Here is a 17,176-nt window from a genome sequence, read left to right on the forward strand (position 1 = left end):
GATAGTTTACACCTGACTGAGAGTAACTCTACGTCTCTCTGAAAGCTGGTGCTCGTCTTCATCTGGTTTTGTGGCTGATGACTGATCTCTCTCTCTGCGACTGTCTCTGTGATGATTTTTCTATTTTTGGAGCCCTTTCTCTGAAACTAGCATGTTAAGCTACTTATTTCAAGTAAATAAACAACATCTAGTTATCTACACTACAAACAACAGGCAGATAATTACACTGAAGCTGTATCTTACAGACATTTCTTAGATTACAGTATTTGTAAAATAGCAGAAGAGGCCTGTTTTCATGCCACAAAAACCTATTTGAACTTTACACGACATATTACTTTAACGATGTTTCTTGAGCTCCAGGTGTTTTGAGAGGCTTCACACAAACTCCATTAATCAACTTTGTCTGATAAAATTCTTTTGGAGGAATAAAAAAGCATTCAAATGCTGTGAATGTATAAGTTGATAGTCAGTGTTGGGAAGGTTACTTTAGAAATGTAATAGGTTACAGATTACAAGTTACCCTGTTTAAAATGTAATAGTAGTGTAACTTTTTCAATTACTTTATTAAAGTAATGTAACTAATTACTTTTGAGTACTTTTTGATTACTTTTCTAAATTTGTGAAAATTAAAGAATAATAAATGAAAGCATATACATCAAATTAAATACATTTATCTAATAAGCATGTGACGTATTCGGTGTAATAAACTCCTAAACATTGGTGTTTTTTTTTAAACTGCTGTCTCTTTGTATATGATGATAGTTTTCTCAAAATAAGTAAAATGCACATGAAGTGACACAGAGCAGTTCTAGAAATTATGTTTATGTGCTCGTGTACTCCTATATTGAGGCGGCAGAGGTTGAAAACACTGCGAGCTTCAGTAGGCCTATGTGTAGTAAATGAAACCATGTCTTTGGCATTAATTTACAGGAGGGGCGGACTGGGAAAAAAATTCAGACGGGAAAATTCAAACTCATACAAACAAATTCATGGACAAAACTATTTTTTTGTATGGACCTAACATAAAAAAAAGGTTTAAATCTTTAATTTGGGGACATGCAAAATAATTTAAACTTCTCTTCTGAACTGCACCTTCACTTCTATTTTTCTCTTCAGTCTCTTTATTTTGCCCTGTTATCCATCTCTCTCATGACTTTAATTCTCAAGATTGAACAAAACTATACTTTACAATACAATACAATACTACAATATCTTTATAGAAAAACCCTAATACTGTACACGAGTCATGTTTTTCCCTTACAAAAATTAACCATGCTTTTATTAGCCTATATAAAAGTAAAATAACCTTGTTTTGTTTTTGTTTTTTGCAAATGGATTTGTATTTATTTTTAAATAAATACATTTGTAAAATAATTTTACATTTTTGGTTACCACAGTTAAACAATAGTAACCATTTTCTCTGGATTTATAGTTAAATATTAAAATGTTAATTTTCGTAAGGGTTGTGTTGTTGTCTGTCGTGGCTCCCCCTAAACCTATAAAAAAAAATCGGAATTTTTTTCAGCTAAATTACTACTGTACAACAGATAATAATTATGTCCTTTATATAGTATTTTGAGTGATGACTGATGAGCAACGTGCTGCTGCTTGATTAATTAAATAAAAAAACAAAGACAAAAAAGCATCTTTACAGATGAAACTGACCTGAAACCCTGAACAGTAGTTCTGCTTCTCTGCTCCAGCTGTGCGCTTCCACAGTCCACTCTTTCTCTCTCTCTCTCTCTCTCTCTCTCTCTCTCTCTCTCTCTCTCTCTCTCTCTCTCTCTCTCTCTCTCTCTCTCTCTCTCTCTCTCTCTCGCATTGATTACTCTGAGTCTGATCCAAACCGTTTGGCGGAGGCACGGAGAGCGCGCGAGTCATGACTAACACTTCATGACTTAAAGATTTAATTATCAAATGGCGAATTCGCAAATGATCGCTTTAGTATACAACAATGATATTAAATAGTGGGGCAAAATCAGCTGTCAGGCCACCGGGAATTGTCCCGGTTCTCCCGGTGTCCAGTCCGCGCCTGATTTCCACAGACACGCAGAATGTGCAGGTCATATAGTGCATTTTTGGGGCTTTATATTCACAGACACTAGTTCATGTCATGTTTTGATTCAAGTGTACTGACCTACTTTTGATTTAGTCATCCAAAGTGTGGCATATTCCGTCCGCGTTAGGCATTTTGTTTTTATGACTGGATTCTACAAACCAGACTGTGTTTCCGCATCCCGGAAATTATTAAGACGGCATGTCTCAGAATAGTCAGTGCAATATGGGAAAGAAATCAGTTAAATCTGTATGTGGATGTGTGTAAATATTCAAATGTAATCCCCTTTGTAATCGTTAAAAATTTCATAAGTAACTGTAATTTAATTACTCATTTTTTCGTAGTAACTGTAACTAATTACAGTTACAATAATTTTGTAATTAAATTACGTAACGCCGTTACATGTAACTAGTTACTCCCCAACACTGTTGATAGTTCACAGTTTTCGGCATGAACTGAAAGCAACAGCGCGGTTGGGTTGACAGCAGGCTTTTTAAAGACTCTTTCTCACTCTGTTCAGTGTCTGCGCTGTAATTGTATCTTTAGAAGTTGAAAGTCCAGCTGCATTTAATGCGATCTCTGCTCGAGTGATCTGTGTCAAACTCAGTCCGTCAGCCGTTAGTCTCGCTGCTGCTGGCTGATGCAACTCTACCACACACTTACACTTGTAATCCTGTCTCAGGCTCCGCCCACTCTCTCTCTCTCTGTGTGTGTGTGTGTGTGTGTGTGTGTGTGTGTGTGTGTGTGTGTGTGTGTGTGTGTGTGTGTGTGTGTGAACTTTGGCCCACTGTGAGCAGGTTCTCATGCTCTGAGCGGATCAGTCCGGGTCCTGTGACCTGCGCTCAGATAATTCACTCACCTGCTCAGGATCGTACAGTTCCTGCTCCATTCAGACTTCTGTGTGTGTGTGTGTGTGTGTGTGTGTGTGTTCACAGTGCTTTAAACAACAGTAACATTAGTTCTCAAAGGAATTCAGTTAAATCTAAACACAAAATCGTGTTTCAGAAATGAAGTTATGTGCTTTCATTTGTTTCGAATCCTCTGTAAAGTTGCAGGACTGGAGTTTTATTTCTTAAAAAGCGTTAAATTATTAACAATATAAAAATATTAAATATATATATATATATATATATATGTATAATTTTATTTTTAATAACTGTGTAATGTGACTTTTTTAGACATTTATTAAGTGTGTTTTTTACATTTAATTATTTATATATATTTTTTAATACAATAAATGTGATTTATATATATTTATATACATATATAAAACACATTACACATTTGGTAAAAATACAATTAAATACATATATACATATAAAAAAAACATTTATTGTTTAAAAACATAATGTATATTAAAAAAACTAAATATACTATAAATAAACTATAAATATATATTGTGTTTGTGTATGTATATATATATTATATACAATTAAAAAACGTTAAATTATTAACAATATAAAAATATTATATATATATATATAATTTTATTTTAACAACTGTGTAATGTGACTTTTTTAAACATTTATTAAGTGTGTTTTTTACTTTTAATTATTTATATATATATATATATATATTTAATACAATACATGTGATTTATATATATATATATATATATATATATATATATATATATAAAAAACACATTACACATTTGGTAAAAATAAAATTAAATACATATATACATATAAAAAAAACATTGTTTATTGTTTAAAAACATAATGTATATTAAAAAGTGAAGAAAAAAAACTAAATATACTATAAATAAACTATAAATATATATTGTGTTTGTGTATGTATATATTATATAGAATTAAAAAACTTTAAATTATTAACAATATAAAAATATTATATATATATATATATATATAAATATATATATATATATATATATATATATATATATATATATATAATTTTATTTTTAACAACTGTGTAATGTGACTTTTTTAAACATTTATTAAGTGTGTTTTTTACATTTAATTATTTATATATATATTTTTAATACAATAAATGTGATTTTTATATATATATATATATATATAAAACACATTACACATTTGGTAAAAATAAAATTAAATACATATATACATATAAAAAAAAGTGAAGAAAAAAACTAAATATACTATAAATAAACTATAAATATATATTGTGTATGTATATATATATATATATATATATATGTGTGTGTATATAAACAATAATTGTGTTTGTATTGTGTTTGTATTTCCCGTTTCACTCACAATATTGTAGAATTGCTTGCTTCAGTTAAACAAGGTGATGATTTAGTTTGATAATGTTTTGTTAACGGGTGTTTTCAGATCCGTTCGTCCGTCATCACGCTGTGTTTCGCTGGAAAAGAGTTCAGCTGGATCCGGCACTTCCTCATCGCCGCTGCTATACTGGCCTTCAACAACCTCCTGGTGATCTTCGTCCCCACCATCAGAGACATCTTCGGCTTCATCGGTCAGCGCTTGTGCTTGTGAGAAGAAGTGAACACACTTGAACACACACACATTGATTCCTCGTCTTCCTCCTGTAGGTTCGTCTGCAGCCACCATGCTCATCTTCATCCTCCCCGCGGCCTTTTACCTGCGGCTCGTCAAGAGCATACCGTTCAGATCGCCGCAGAAAATATCCGTGAGTACATGTTATGTTATGTTACTTCATACTTTGGACATAACTCATTTATCACACTGATATGATATACCACGTTCATTAACATACACAAATACAAAAATAAATTGTAGTCTTTATTTTTCAACACATGACGTGCATCAGGGTTTCCTAAACTGCGGGGAAATTCAAGGGGGTTCGTGAATTGGTGAAATTAATCAAACCATAAAAAATGAATAATAATAATTAAAATATAAGCTTAAAATCTCAGGGTAAATATTACAATTCTAAATGAAAATATAATAATGTATTCCATTTAAAAATAAATAAATAACTGTAATCAGATTAAAAGCATTTTAAAATGTTATGTATTCTAATTAAAAGTATTTAATTTTTGGAATTTGATTATGTAATGCTTTTTTCATTAAATTTTATATATATATATATATATATAAACTCTAGTAAGTAATAAACAAGTAATTAACATATTTTTACTCTATAGTAAAAAAATCTATATATTGTGATTTTATTTTAATGTTTTATATTATGTGATGCACTGTTTTATTTTATATTTAATTATATCATATTATATAGAATATTCAAAAAAATATATATATATTGTATTATGTAATTGTTATATTAGATTTAATTTTAATGTTTTTATTTTATGTGATGCTCTATTTTATTTTATATTATTAGATTCTGAATATATATTTATATAGTAAGTGATAAACAAGTAAACCTTTATAGTAAGTAAACAAGTAATTAACATGTTTTTACTTTATAGTAAAAAATATATATATTGTACTATGTAATTATTATATTTTATTTTAATGTTTTATTTTATGTAATACTCTTTTATTATATATATATAAAAAATATTCCATGATACCTATATTTTATAGCATTAAATTGTATTATTTCAAGTAAACTGTACTGTAATTGTTGTCCACAGGCCACCGTTTTCCTGGTGGTGGGCATCTTCTTCATGATCGGCAGCTTGTCTCTGATCGTCTTGGACTGGATCCACAATCCTCCCGGCTCTAGAGGAGCTCATTAAACCTCCGCTGAAGCCGTTTCATCCCAGAGATGGACCTCTCTCTCCTCTCTCCATGTTTTAACTTCTCCTGTGTGTTTCCCGGCTCTCCGTTGTTGGATGTGAAGGATGTTTAATGTTAAAGAGAGACAGAGCTGGGCAGAAGGGTTCATCAAATAAGCACTTCACTACATGTTAGGGTTTGTTGTTATCAGTTCACTCAAAGATGACATTTCATTTCAGAACTAAATGATGCGAGATTCATTTCTGAGTGCACTCTTTGTTTAATATTATCACTTGAATCAGATTTCCTCTTTGAGAGGGGAAAAAGGTCCAATTTTTGTACCCAAGTTTTAATGTTGGTCCACGAAAGCTTTGCTTTTTCCTCTCATCCTGATCTATAAGCATCGATTCGGTTCTCTTCGTTTCGAGCTGGTCAGTTCATTGACGGCTGCATTCATCTTTCTAAAGCAGATAATAATTGAGCCACACCAAACGGGCAGAAACATCCGTTTGTGACTCATTAATTACCGTAAAGTCATCGCGCACAAGCCCAGACCCGACCGTTCGCTCTTAAAACCGGCTTCGCTTCGCAGTCCAATCACATCAGCGTTTACTGTGGACATCTGTGCCTTCTTTGACTACGCAGGTTTACCGAAGCGAGAGGGTCACGCCTGTCGCCCTCATCCGTGCCCAAACATGTTTCTGCATGCGCCGGTCCTGCCAAAGTGGACGATATTTAAAGATCCTTTGGTGATCTATTTACTCATGAAGCAAGTGAATATTTCAAATGAAATGGTTATGATATTTTTGCATGTTTTGAATCACAAACATGGTCTTTTTGGACATTGTACATGGTTTGTAAATAGTCTAATTCGTTTTGGTCACTGATGGACGCCGGAAGGGTAGAGTTTTAGTATTATATTTTAGATGTCGGTGCCATCGTGTCTTTATTTTCTTTTGTAAATTTGTAGAAAAGCCATTGTATTTGTATTGTACCTCCTACGACGAACTGACACATGGAGTTACACGTGTTTTTTCTCTTCTTTTTTGTTTGTTACTTGATTAGTTAGCAGCTGAAATGATACAGAGAGACTGGCAGACGAATGTTTGGTCATATTTCACATCTAGAATGTGCTTGAAAACCATCTGATTTAGAGCAGTATTTGTCTTCGGCGTAAAAACATATCGGACGTGTTCGTAAGTGCAATTTATATATGCATTTTAAAGTCAACATAAAATCAAAACTGACCCTATTTGCTTTCTTATTAACATTTAAAGTTCTGTTAATGCATTAACTAGCAAAACAAAAAAATCTTTTAAATATATTTTAAATATATGTCCTCAACAATTAAATTATTATTATTTTTTTTATATATATTTAGTTTCAACCTTCATATATCAAACTATATTTCAAAATGTATATTAGGGGCAAGAAAATAAATTTCTTATTCATTAATGTTTATTTTTTATTTTATAAGTTTTATAAGTTTATAAGTTTTTCCTTAAATGTGAAAATATTTTCTCGGATTGAATATATATGGAGGGCAAAATAAACTTTTAAGCGCTTTTAAAAATATATTTATATTTTTAAAATATATTTTCAAAATGATACAAAAAATTGCCAAAATAAATATATTTTTGAAAAACATTTGAGCAAATAAAAATATATTTGACCCATTTTTTGTATATTTTGAAATATATTTATTTAAAATATAATTAAAAATATTTTTTTTTTGTCATGTGGGTAGTTAATAAAAATACATCTGTTAATTCAGATAAATTCATACTATTATAATAATGCATTAGTAACTGTTGAAATTAAGATTCATAAATTCTTTAGAAGTATTTTTCATTGTTAGATCATTTAACTGAACAAATGTTAACAGATGAAACATTATTGTTAACACTTTCTTTATACACGTTCAAAAGAAAAACAAATGTGTTTACGTAATTTTTAATCGAAATGTCAAAAGCGTGTTTGCATCGCTTCAGACGTCCGTTCATCAACATCATTGAATGTACAAACTGTAACAGTTTACACGGTTTTGGTAATGTGAAGTGAACACAGTATCCCAGTATTTTGCTGATTGTAGAGGAACAGTTGTAAGAAATGAGGTGAACCCAACCAATCATATCTGTATCACTGAAACTGTTTGCATTTAATGTAACATGAAAAATAAAGAAATGTGAAACAACATCCTTCTTTGTGTTTTCACTGGTGGAGAAAGTCATGTGAATATGAAAGAAAATATCAGAGGTATTTAAATTATGCTGATGAATCTCACTTAAACGTTCATAAATATTTTATCCTTCGAATAATTACATTTAAATAATTAAAAATAAATAAGAATTAAGGGAAATTGACTTTGATCACAAGAGTAAACATCAAACATTTTGTCATTAAAATAATATAAATATTTATCATGTAAGTAAGTAGCTTTGGATAAAAGTATCTGCAAAATTAATAAATGAAAATTAAATCACTAAATTTAGAACGCAATTCTTAGCTTTCATCCACATTATTTTTTTATATATATAATTAATATCACTTATATAACTATAAATGTATTAACATATATAACTTTATTTAAAATATTCAACGTTTTTTTTTACAGTGATTTTTGTGTATTTTAAAACAGCACAAGAATAATTTAAAACAAGCGCACACACACACACACACATATATATATATATATATATATATACACTATCAATTTATTAAAACATTGTTTTATTTAAAATATAAAAAAAAAACTTTCACAATGAAATTGGAGAAAACCACATTATTTAAAAATATATATATATATTATAAATTTCTTTACATGCATATTACCAAACAATATTTCAAGACAATGAGATTTGAAGTAAAAAAAATTCTCTGATTTTTTTTTTATATTTTTGTATTTTTTTTATGTACACTACCACAAGTCACATCACGTTAATCCTGGTTCACGTCACACAATAAACACATTCAGCGCACATTGCTAAATAAACCTGTCAGATCTGACGCAAGAATGCAAAGTATTGAGCTAAAATTGTAAAGGAGTGTCTGTTTGGTTTGTTGCTATGTGTGTTTGCATGGGCGAATGAAAGCTAAACATTAGCCAGATGGCAGAGGATGCGGGCAATAAAGTTCAGCCGTACTGATGTATAGAGAAATACACTTCATCAGAGAAAAGATGCTCTGTTAAAGCAAAACCTGAACAGCGCAGTTCTGATGTCTCAGCATCAAAACTGTGTAAAGTCAGCATTACAGAGCCCATAGAAACTAGTTCTGAGATGTTGCTGACTCATGCACACACACACACACACACACATACACATATATGCATTGCATCCAATTAAATATTCTCTATATGTGTCTAAACGAGCCTCAGTAATGGATATAATCAATGTCCTTTCAAAATGACCTGTCAACACAGGAAAGAACACTGTGTGTTTAAGGCAGATTCATGTTTGGAAGTAGAGTGCTTTGTTTGTTAAGTCCTGTACTGCACCCAGCCCTGAGAAAACATCCTTCACCTGTATTATGTTCACACAATGCTTAAATCATGCAATAATGATCATAAATGAAACTCTGAGGCCTTTAAGGAACATAAGATGCCTTGAGGTGACGCTCGATAAAAATCTAACCTCACCTGTCTGTTTGCATTTTTATTAGACAATGTTTTTCTCAAGTGGAATAAATGTTGAGTGGAGTGTTGCTCATATCAGGGTTTGGTACTTAAAAACCTTTGGGTGCTAGACATCACTCATTTGGAGAGAAAAGTGTGGTGCTGTGTAGTGATCTGATGCAACATTTCACCTTCCACAAAAAAAAAAAAACCCCATAGATCAACACTGAAGGAGGGACCTGAACCAAATCTAGAGACTTTTGACTTGGCGACTAGACAACCACAAGTAACACAAATTTACACTGCAGAGGTTTCATTTATGCCACCTCTGAGCAGCATGAAACAGTCTGTTGCTAAACACTGCAAAGGAGGCATGCACAGAAACATTTGTGAAATGTGTTTACACAGACTGTTTAAAGCTCCTCGAGAGGTGACATAGATGCATTGATGATATTAAAAACTGAGGCTGTGCTCAGAGCATGCAGGCATAATTTAATCTGGCTTTTATACACAATTGTGTCTTGACACAGAATTCTGAGCAGGCACAGAGCAGCCTTAACTTGGCTGTGTAAATATACTTTGTGTAAAGTCACCTAAATGCCACTTCAGCCATTTACCTTTGCGTGCAAATTTAGCAACAATAAATCCTAAGCATGCATAGTTTAGTCCGGCTTTTATAAGGCATTGCATCTTTACACTAAATTCTGAGCCGTCACAGAGCAGCCGTAACTTGACTATGTAAAAGCACCATTAGAACACATTAGCCACACCCAAAAAATCATGGCCTTGTAAATATGGCAAAAGTAAGTCCTAAGCAGGTATAACTCGATCTGTTTTTATGCAGCATTGCATCTTTGCATTTGCACATGAGCCTTATCTTGGCTGTTGAAGATGCCGGTTGAATGCCTTAGCACTCAAAATAGTGTCGGTGAGTTTTGGTCTAGTGTGATGAGCCTGCAGAGAGCGAGCAGTGCTGTAATTATGCTAAAGGTGTTTGATGAGTCATCGTAGCAGGGAGTGCCACATTAACTCTGAAAGCTGGAGTTACAGCACACACGACCCCACGAATCTCAATCCCCAGAGATCCTGCTGTTGGTGTAGAGAGAGACCAGTGAGGTCATTTAAGGATCGTGTTTCCCCACTTGAACATGTGAACACAAGCAAACTCAAACGACCCAGACTACATTAAATAAACACTCGCAGTGAGGATCAGTGTGGAGATTCAAGAGACGGACGGTTAGCAGCCGGTATCATGTTGTTTGGTCTGTGTGGTTCATGGTGACGATAATAAACTTCAATGTTTGACTTGTAGGGCAGTTTTATTTATTTTTCATGATAGTGGTGGTACTGTGTTGTTCCACCACTTGAAGTCTTATGTAAAACCTGCATCCTGAAGCAAAAGGAATTCAATCGACAAGTATGAATTGTAATGAATTGACGTTATATACGCACCATAAATCAAATGATTTTGAGGGAAGCATGCACGCTCATGCTCTCTCCGACACACCCTTAGGTTTCCAGATACACAACTGTGTTCTTGGTGACACATGATTCGAGCTCATATAAACAATGCTTCAGCGAGAGGTCACGTGAGCAGCAGAAGGAGCTTCTGAATGAAGCTGAATACCTCGTTTCAGTCATTTTACAATATCTCTCTGTGTCTTTGAGACACAAACTATTTGTATTTGTTGGTATAGTTGCACCCCTAATGACAAATCTAGGTTCTAAAAAATGTTTTGAAATGTTTCTTTCTAAAACAGTGAAAGGTCCAGTTTCGCTGTCTTGTATTTTGGGTGAAAAAGTTAGTAGAATGGTGCAAGTAACATTTTTGTTTACTTATTATTGGAACGTTTATTTGTAACATTTCAAGAACTCTGGAATGTTGCTTGTTGTGTTTAGAACATTATGTAAAGATTTCAGAACCGATTCTAGAACATTCATAAGGTACAAATAACACCAGAAGGACAGTTTCTAGGAATGTTTTCTCTCGACATTACGAGAATGTATATCAGATATCAATAAAGTGATAAGAACATTCCATAAACATTAATGTTTTGTCCCAACTTTGTAAAAACAGTGGAAGTTGTGTTTCCTATTAGCTGTGACACTGGGACTCTATTCAACGGCGTTCTTGGTTGTTCAGTAAATGTGAACTTTGTTCTTTCAAACCTGCAATGCAATGATTATACACCTCTCTGAGATTCTTTTCTGGATTTCTAACATCTGATTAGACGGCTGTGTCAATAACTTGCACCTGAGCTAGAGAGTTAAATGCATCACCTGTGCATGAAACGCATTAATCAAACATCTAACAGTCAAACGCAAAATTACTGCATCTTTCTGAAATACACACAAACTCTTCTTCTGCTCGCTGGTCCAGCAGTAAAATATAACCAACATCACATTCAGAAATTCCTCTGTACTGAGTCTAATATTTGTTTGAGTTGTGGCTAACTTGGACGAACACACGTTCTATGTTTTAAAACGTGTACTATTACTCTGTAAATGATCGAGTATGTGCTTATGTTGGCTTTTCTTCTCACAGAGACCAGCACCTACAGTCATGATGTTCTGTTCCAGGACAGAAAATTGCCTTTAATTGAGGAAATGATTGCATATTGTAAATTGGTAGAAACATTTTATGGTTGTGGACAGTGGTGCATGTAGTTTAAAGATAATATCAAAATGTAATCAGACTATTATTATTATTGGAAAATGTGGCTACATAAAACAAAAAGGGACATAAAAGGAGACTAAATTTGCACTAAATTGAAAATGGTTATTTACTCTTATTCATGTTTGTCGAGCTCCAAATAAAGGCCATTAAATCACAATAAAAGTACCATAAAAGTAGCAACTGTCTGCAAGATTGACCTTGCACTAAGTTTGACGTCAGTGGCTCCAAAAAACAGTTTTGAACAAGCAAAAATGCACATGAAAATTAGTGAATAAGAGTATAAATTTGTCTATAAAATTTGTAAAAAAAAAATGTGTATATATAAAATGTGCTCACCCTCAGAACATCCAAGATGTAGTTGGTTTCTTCATCAGATTTGGAGAAATGTAGCATCGCATCACTTGCTCAGCGATGGATGCTCTGCAGTGAATGGGTGCCGTCAGTCTAAACATCACAATAATCCAGACCACTCCAGTTCATCAGTTAATGTCTTGTGAAGCAAAAAGCTGTGTATTTGTGAGAAACTAATTTATAAATAAGATGAAAAAAAAATGACTCCTCTGTCTATTGGTTTGTCTTAATCAGCTCTGTTTGGACTCTCATTCTGACGGCACCCATTCACTGCAGAGGGTGTTTTTTGTATATCCTTTCCCTGTATGGAGAATTGCAATCTATGCTTTTGTGTTTCATCGTGAGGTTGAGTAAACAATGACAGAATGCTTGTTTTAGGTGAACTGTTCCTTTAAACCTGCCATCTCTGTTCAGATTCCCAGAATACGGCTGCGAGATGAATCCCGATCAAGCCGTCACTTAACGTCACGCTAAGCATCTGATCAAGGCGTTCATGTCTTTGGCCTCATTTAACAGGAAGAGAGACACAGTTAATCCACAGTCCTGTATAATAGGCTTAAGTGTGACCCAGTGTGGTGCTTTTCTTACATTTAAGCAGGTAACAGGATAGTAACATCGTGTCTGCTTTCAGACCGTGGGTGATCATTGAATTATAAAAACACAAAGAGGCAGAATGATGCTCGGCAGAACGCTGTGAACCTAACCTTGAGAAAAGCAAAGCAGGGAATGGAAATTTCCCAGATGCATGAGGAAGGCTGGGACAGGCTGAGCTGAGCTGCGCTGTCACGAGATTCGGATGAAAATGAAACACAGCTCTTCTTTTTTTATCTGTGTGTGAAGCACCTGGGTCATTAGGATGTCACATTTACTAGCCGATGACGCCCGTCTTGTTTTGACCTTCCTGATCTCTCTCGCTCACATGCAGATAAATGACATAGTTCAGAAACAAAGAGTTTTTGATAAAAGCAGCTATTGGGAAATACATGGTTGCTACTCTGATAAAGCTCACTGAACTGCATTCAGGCTGTTCTCAAATGTTTCTCTTGGAATACCTCAGGAAAAAATAGCTATGTTGAAGAAAAGAGGTGCGTTTGATGAAGAAGTCGCATGCATTATGCAAAAGTGTTCAGGGAGGCTCAATGTTGTGCAGGAGGTTTTCCCACCTCAAGTCTTAATATTCTGCTCCCTCGTGCTCATCTCTTCTTCATTTTGATGTAAATAAGTTGTTTTAGTATTTAGGCAGTTTTATGTCACCAGTGCCACCTTTAGCTTGTTCGGTATTTGTAAAACTCTCCATTTGTTCTCCTTGCAATCTCATTACTGTTTACCAAATTAAACTCATTTGCCATTTTTATTCACTATAGTAGGAAACGAACCAAATGAAGAGTCAGAAAAGAGTTTAGTCCCCTCAGAATGAATCTTGCTCTCCACTCTACAGTTCAAACTCATTTTTAGCTCATTGACTGACCGTTTCGATGAATGGAATAAACTGCACAGCATTATATGATGTAAGGACACCAGAGTGACACAGAGCTCAGGCATGTGTTGTTCTTTGTGTTTGAGGGAACCACTTCCTTCCCGAGGAAGAGCGTTGTTATTTGAGTTATTTCCCTTTGTGAAGCATACGGACAGAAGTATAACATACCACAGAGCTGCAGTTTGTTTTATAACAACATTCAGACTGTATTTTCTGTGGGAATCAAGGGAATATGCTTGGCATGGAGATTAAATCATGCACGATCCCTGTTATACAATCATAACACAGCAGGATATTATGATGGCACAGAGGACATCTCTGCTCTCGGCGGTTGTGGCAGTGCTGTAGTCTTATGTGTCTCATGTACAGGGTGCATCGGCGCTGAGAACAGTTTATCCAGGAGACCCGCTGTAATCCGGTTCCCCCACCTCTCGCTTGAAGTCAGCGGGTTCATGTGCTTCAGATCCGGGTTGTCTTTTACAATATTAGTGGAAAGTTTTGATGCTGTTTAGAAGTCCGGCTCAGCTTCTCCTGCAGGTCCAGGAATTCAGAGCTCTTTCAGATGTAAGCGGATTACAGGCCCAAAGCTTCATATCAAAAGATGCCCATATTCTTCTCAGCTCACATCGCCTAATTTCTGCTGTTCATCTGAAAAATTCCCTCGACTTATGTCACGGTTCATTGTGCATGATCTTTATTTAACTTTAGTTTTATACAGGTTTTTTTTTTTTTTTTTTGTCATATGAGTATCTCCCCCCAAAATAAGGTTTTGGGAGATTTGCACGACCTGGCCATGCTGATGGTGGTGATGTGCAGGAACAATGTTATTTTTCTTATATATAATAACAGGGTTTTCTTTTTTTTTTTTTTTTACATGTTTTTGTCATTTTGTCATTTTTTTTATATTACTATTTAGGTTTAATTTATTTTTAGCTTTTATTTCTCTCCAGTGCTTCAACTTATATATATATATATATATATATATATATTACTTTAGTTTTATATATTTATTTTTACATTTTTGTGATTTTTGCAATGTGCTTAGTTGTCATTTTTATTAGTATTTTTGTTCTTTTGAAATATTAATACTTTTTGTTTTTGTTTCAAGCTTTAGTTTTAATGAATAATTCCAGTTAATTAAACACTAAAACTAAAGTAATTTATTCAACTTAAACTTATTTCAGTTCACAGCCAAGGCAACACTTCTTGTTTTTTAGTTTCTTTTTCATCCAATATGTACATTTCATACTTTATTTCAATTTAAAAAATATGTTTTTAATAGGTCAGTTGATTATATTAATCCTGACTAGAACCATTGTAGAACACGCAGTACACAATCTGAACATCATCCATTCACCAAATACTCTGCCTCACAACTGTTTTGGCCCAAAACCCTTCTAAAAGGTTTTCATATACGTTTATGCATTTGGCAGATGCTTTTATCTGAAGCCACTTGTTTTGCATTCTAGATACACAGTCGTTGTATTCCCTGGCAATCGAACCCATGACCTTGGTGTTGCCGGTATGACTTTGCATTATATTTAATCCACCAGTTAACTCTGCATCAACTGGCCTGGACCAGCATAGAAATTCAAGCTGGTTTATCTATCCAATATTGAAATGTATACTGTCACAGATGCTGATGATGCGATTGTAAGCATTGCAGATGCTAAACTGTATCTCTGCTAACCTCTTATAACCCAATAACCTAAATATATCCCAAATCTCATCTTACTGTGCCACCCGGCATAGGACTTGTCTCGCAGGTGTTCAGAAACACACATGCAGGCGCATCTAAAGCAAGCAATCAGTGTCAGTGAAATGCATTGAGCTGCATGCGTATTTGTGCGGTGTATGCATTTCACTTCCTGTCTGTGTCAAGAGCGTTTGTTTTCCAGTCTGATAACTCTGCTATAAACACACTGAAGCTTCACACTGGAAACACTATAACACAGACACAAGTGATGATAGTCCATGAGAAAGAGGACATGTGCACTGCAATAAAGTCCCAATGCCCTATTTTTATTTTCTTTCTCAAGCATCCATCAGGATTCTCTTTATCAGATACATAGTCACACATCATACATTTTATTTTATTTCATAAAGCACCAAGATGGCCTCAGCAGGGCCTGTTATGAGCGATGGCAGGTGGGCATTATGCTGTTGAAGTGATGTGCATAGTGTGAGCCCCATGTCGAACTCTCTCGGCAGGTTCCCATGAGTGCGGACAGCAGGCGGCTGTTTGTTTAATACGAGGGGATGAAATGATTATATAAGAATGAGTCAGGAGCTGGGGGAAGATGAGCCGACCTCTGCCCCCCTCTGTGGGAGACCGGCGGGATGTCTTCTCTCTCACGGACCCCCACGATCCAAACATCAAGAAATCCACAGAGATTCTCCAGAACCTTCTTGGCTTTTTCTTCTTCTTTAGATTTTCACTTTCTATTAATTTCAACTGTGCCGTCGGGTTCAGAAGCGGATGAAATTCCAAGCCATGCTCCAAGTACGAAAGATGTTGAAGATTGAAAATGGAATTAGGATTGTATTCCATTAAATATAATTGTTACAATTGGCTATTACAACTTAAAGTGCAGTGTTACTCTGAAAAAAAAAAAAAACAATGGTTATTTTTAAATGTTACGTCTAAATTAACAGATTTCTAAAGTAAAATATCACTGAACCTACCTAAATATTTGAATGGGTTAAATCAGTAGATCATTAAGGTAACTATTGCAGAATTTATAATTTTTTATTTTATTTACAGTAACATTCCTGGATTGTCCAGTTGGTCACTCTTCATTAACCTTAATTTAAATATTAAATTAATTTTAAGGCAGCATGAATGTTTACTCTTTAAGTTGAGGCAACATTATTTTTTACAGTGAACTTGATTTTAGATCAGTTATAATATATATATATATATATATATATATATATGTATATACTATAGCTTTAAGTCTTAAAAACTGAAGGTCTATTGTATCTAAAATGCAAAAACCTCTGGTTACGAAATTTACATATGATCACACACATTTACATGTGAATGATACCTATGTGGTGTACAGAAATGGTCCACCCAGTCATAGTGAGATGAAGTCGTTACTATTACTCCTAAACAGCAAAAGAACTAAAAATAAGAGTTAAAATGTGAAGTGTTAAATGACAGATTACATGCACTCTCTTAGTTTTAGGCAAGGAAGAACCATTTTCTGTTCTTGAAAAACCCTTTGAGTGAAAATATCTCAAAATAGACATTTTTCTTGGTTTGAATAACATTTTAATATATTATATTCCATTATAAAGAACCTTTTGTGAAATATAGAGCTGCCATGGATGTAAAAACGTT

General features: G+C 33.9%; 1 protein-coding gene across 4 annotated transcripts in view; it reads left to right on the plus strand.

Annotated features, from left to right (window-relative positions):
- LOC132098622 (sodium-coupled neutral amino acid transporter 4-like) overlaps positions 1–5,740 on the plus strand; it is a 27,879-nt gene extending 22,139 nt beyond the window's left edge. For all 4 annotated transcript variants that reach the window (XM_059504690.1, XM_059504692.1, XM_059504689.1 and 1 more), the window contains exons 14-16: positions 4,378–4,522; positions 4,599–4,696; positions 5,628–5,740. In XM_059504690.1, the coding sequence (XP_059360673.1) occupies positions 4,378–4,522; positions 4,599–4,696; positions 5,628–5,732 (348 nt within the window). In that variant the 3' untranslated portion in view covers positions 5,733–5,740. The remainder of the gene's footprint in view (positions 1–4,377; positions 4,523–4,598; positions 4,697–5,627) is intronic.
- The last annotated feature ends 11,436 nt before the right edge of the window (positions 5,741–17,176 follow it).

The sequence above is a fragment of the Carassius carassius genome, chromosome 22, assembly GCF_963082965.1.
Source record: "Carassius carassius chromosome 22, fCarCar2.1, whole genome shotgun sequence".
Classification (NCBI taxonomy): domain Eukaryota; kingdom Metazoa; phylum Chordata; class Actinopteri; order Cypriniformes; family Cyprinidae; genus Carassius; species Carassius carassius.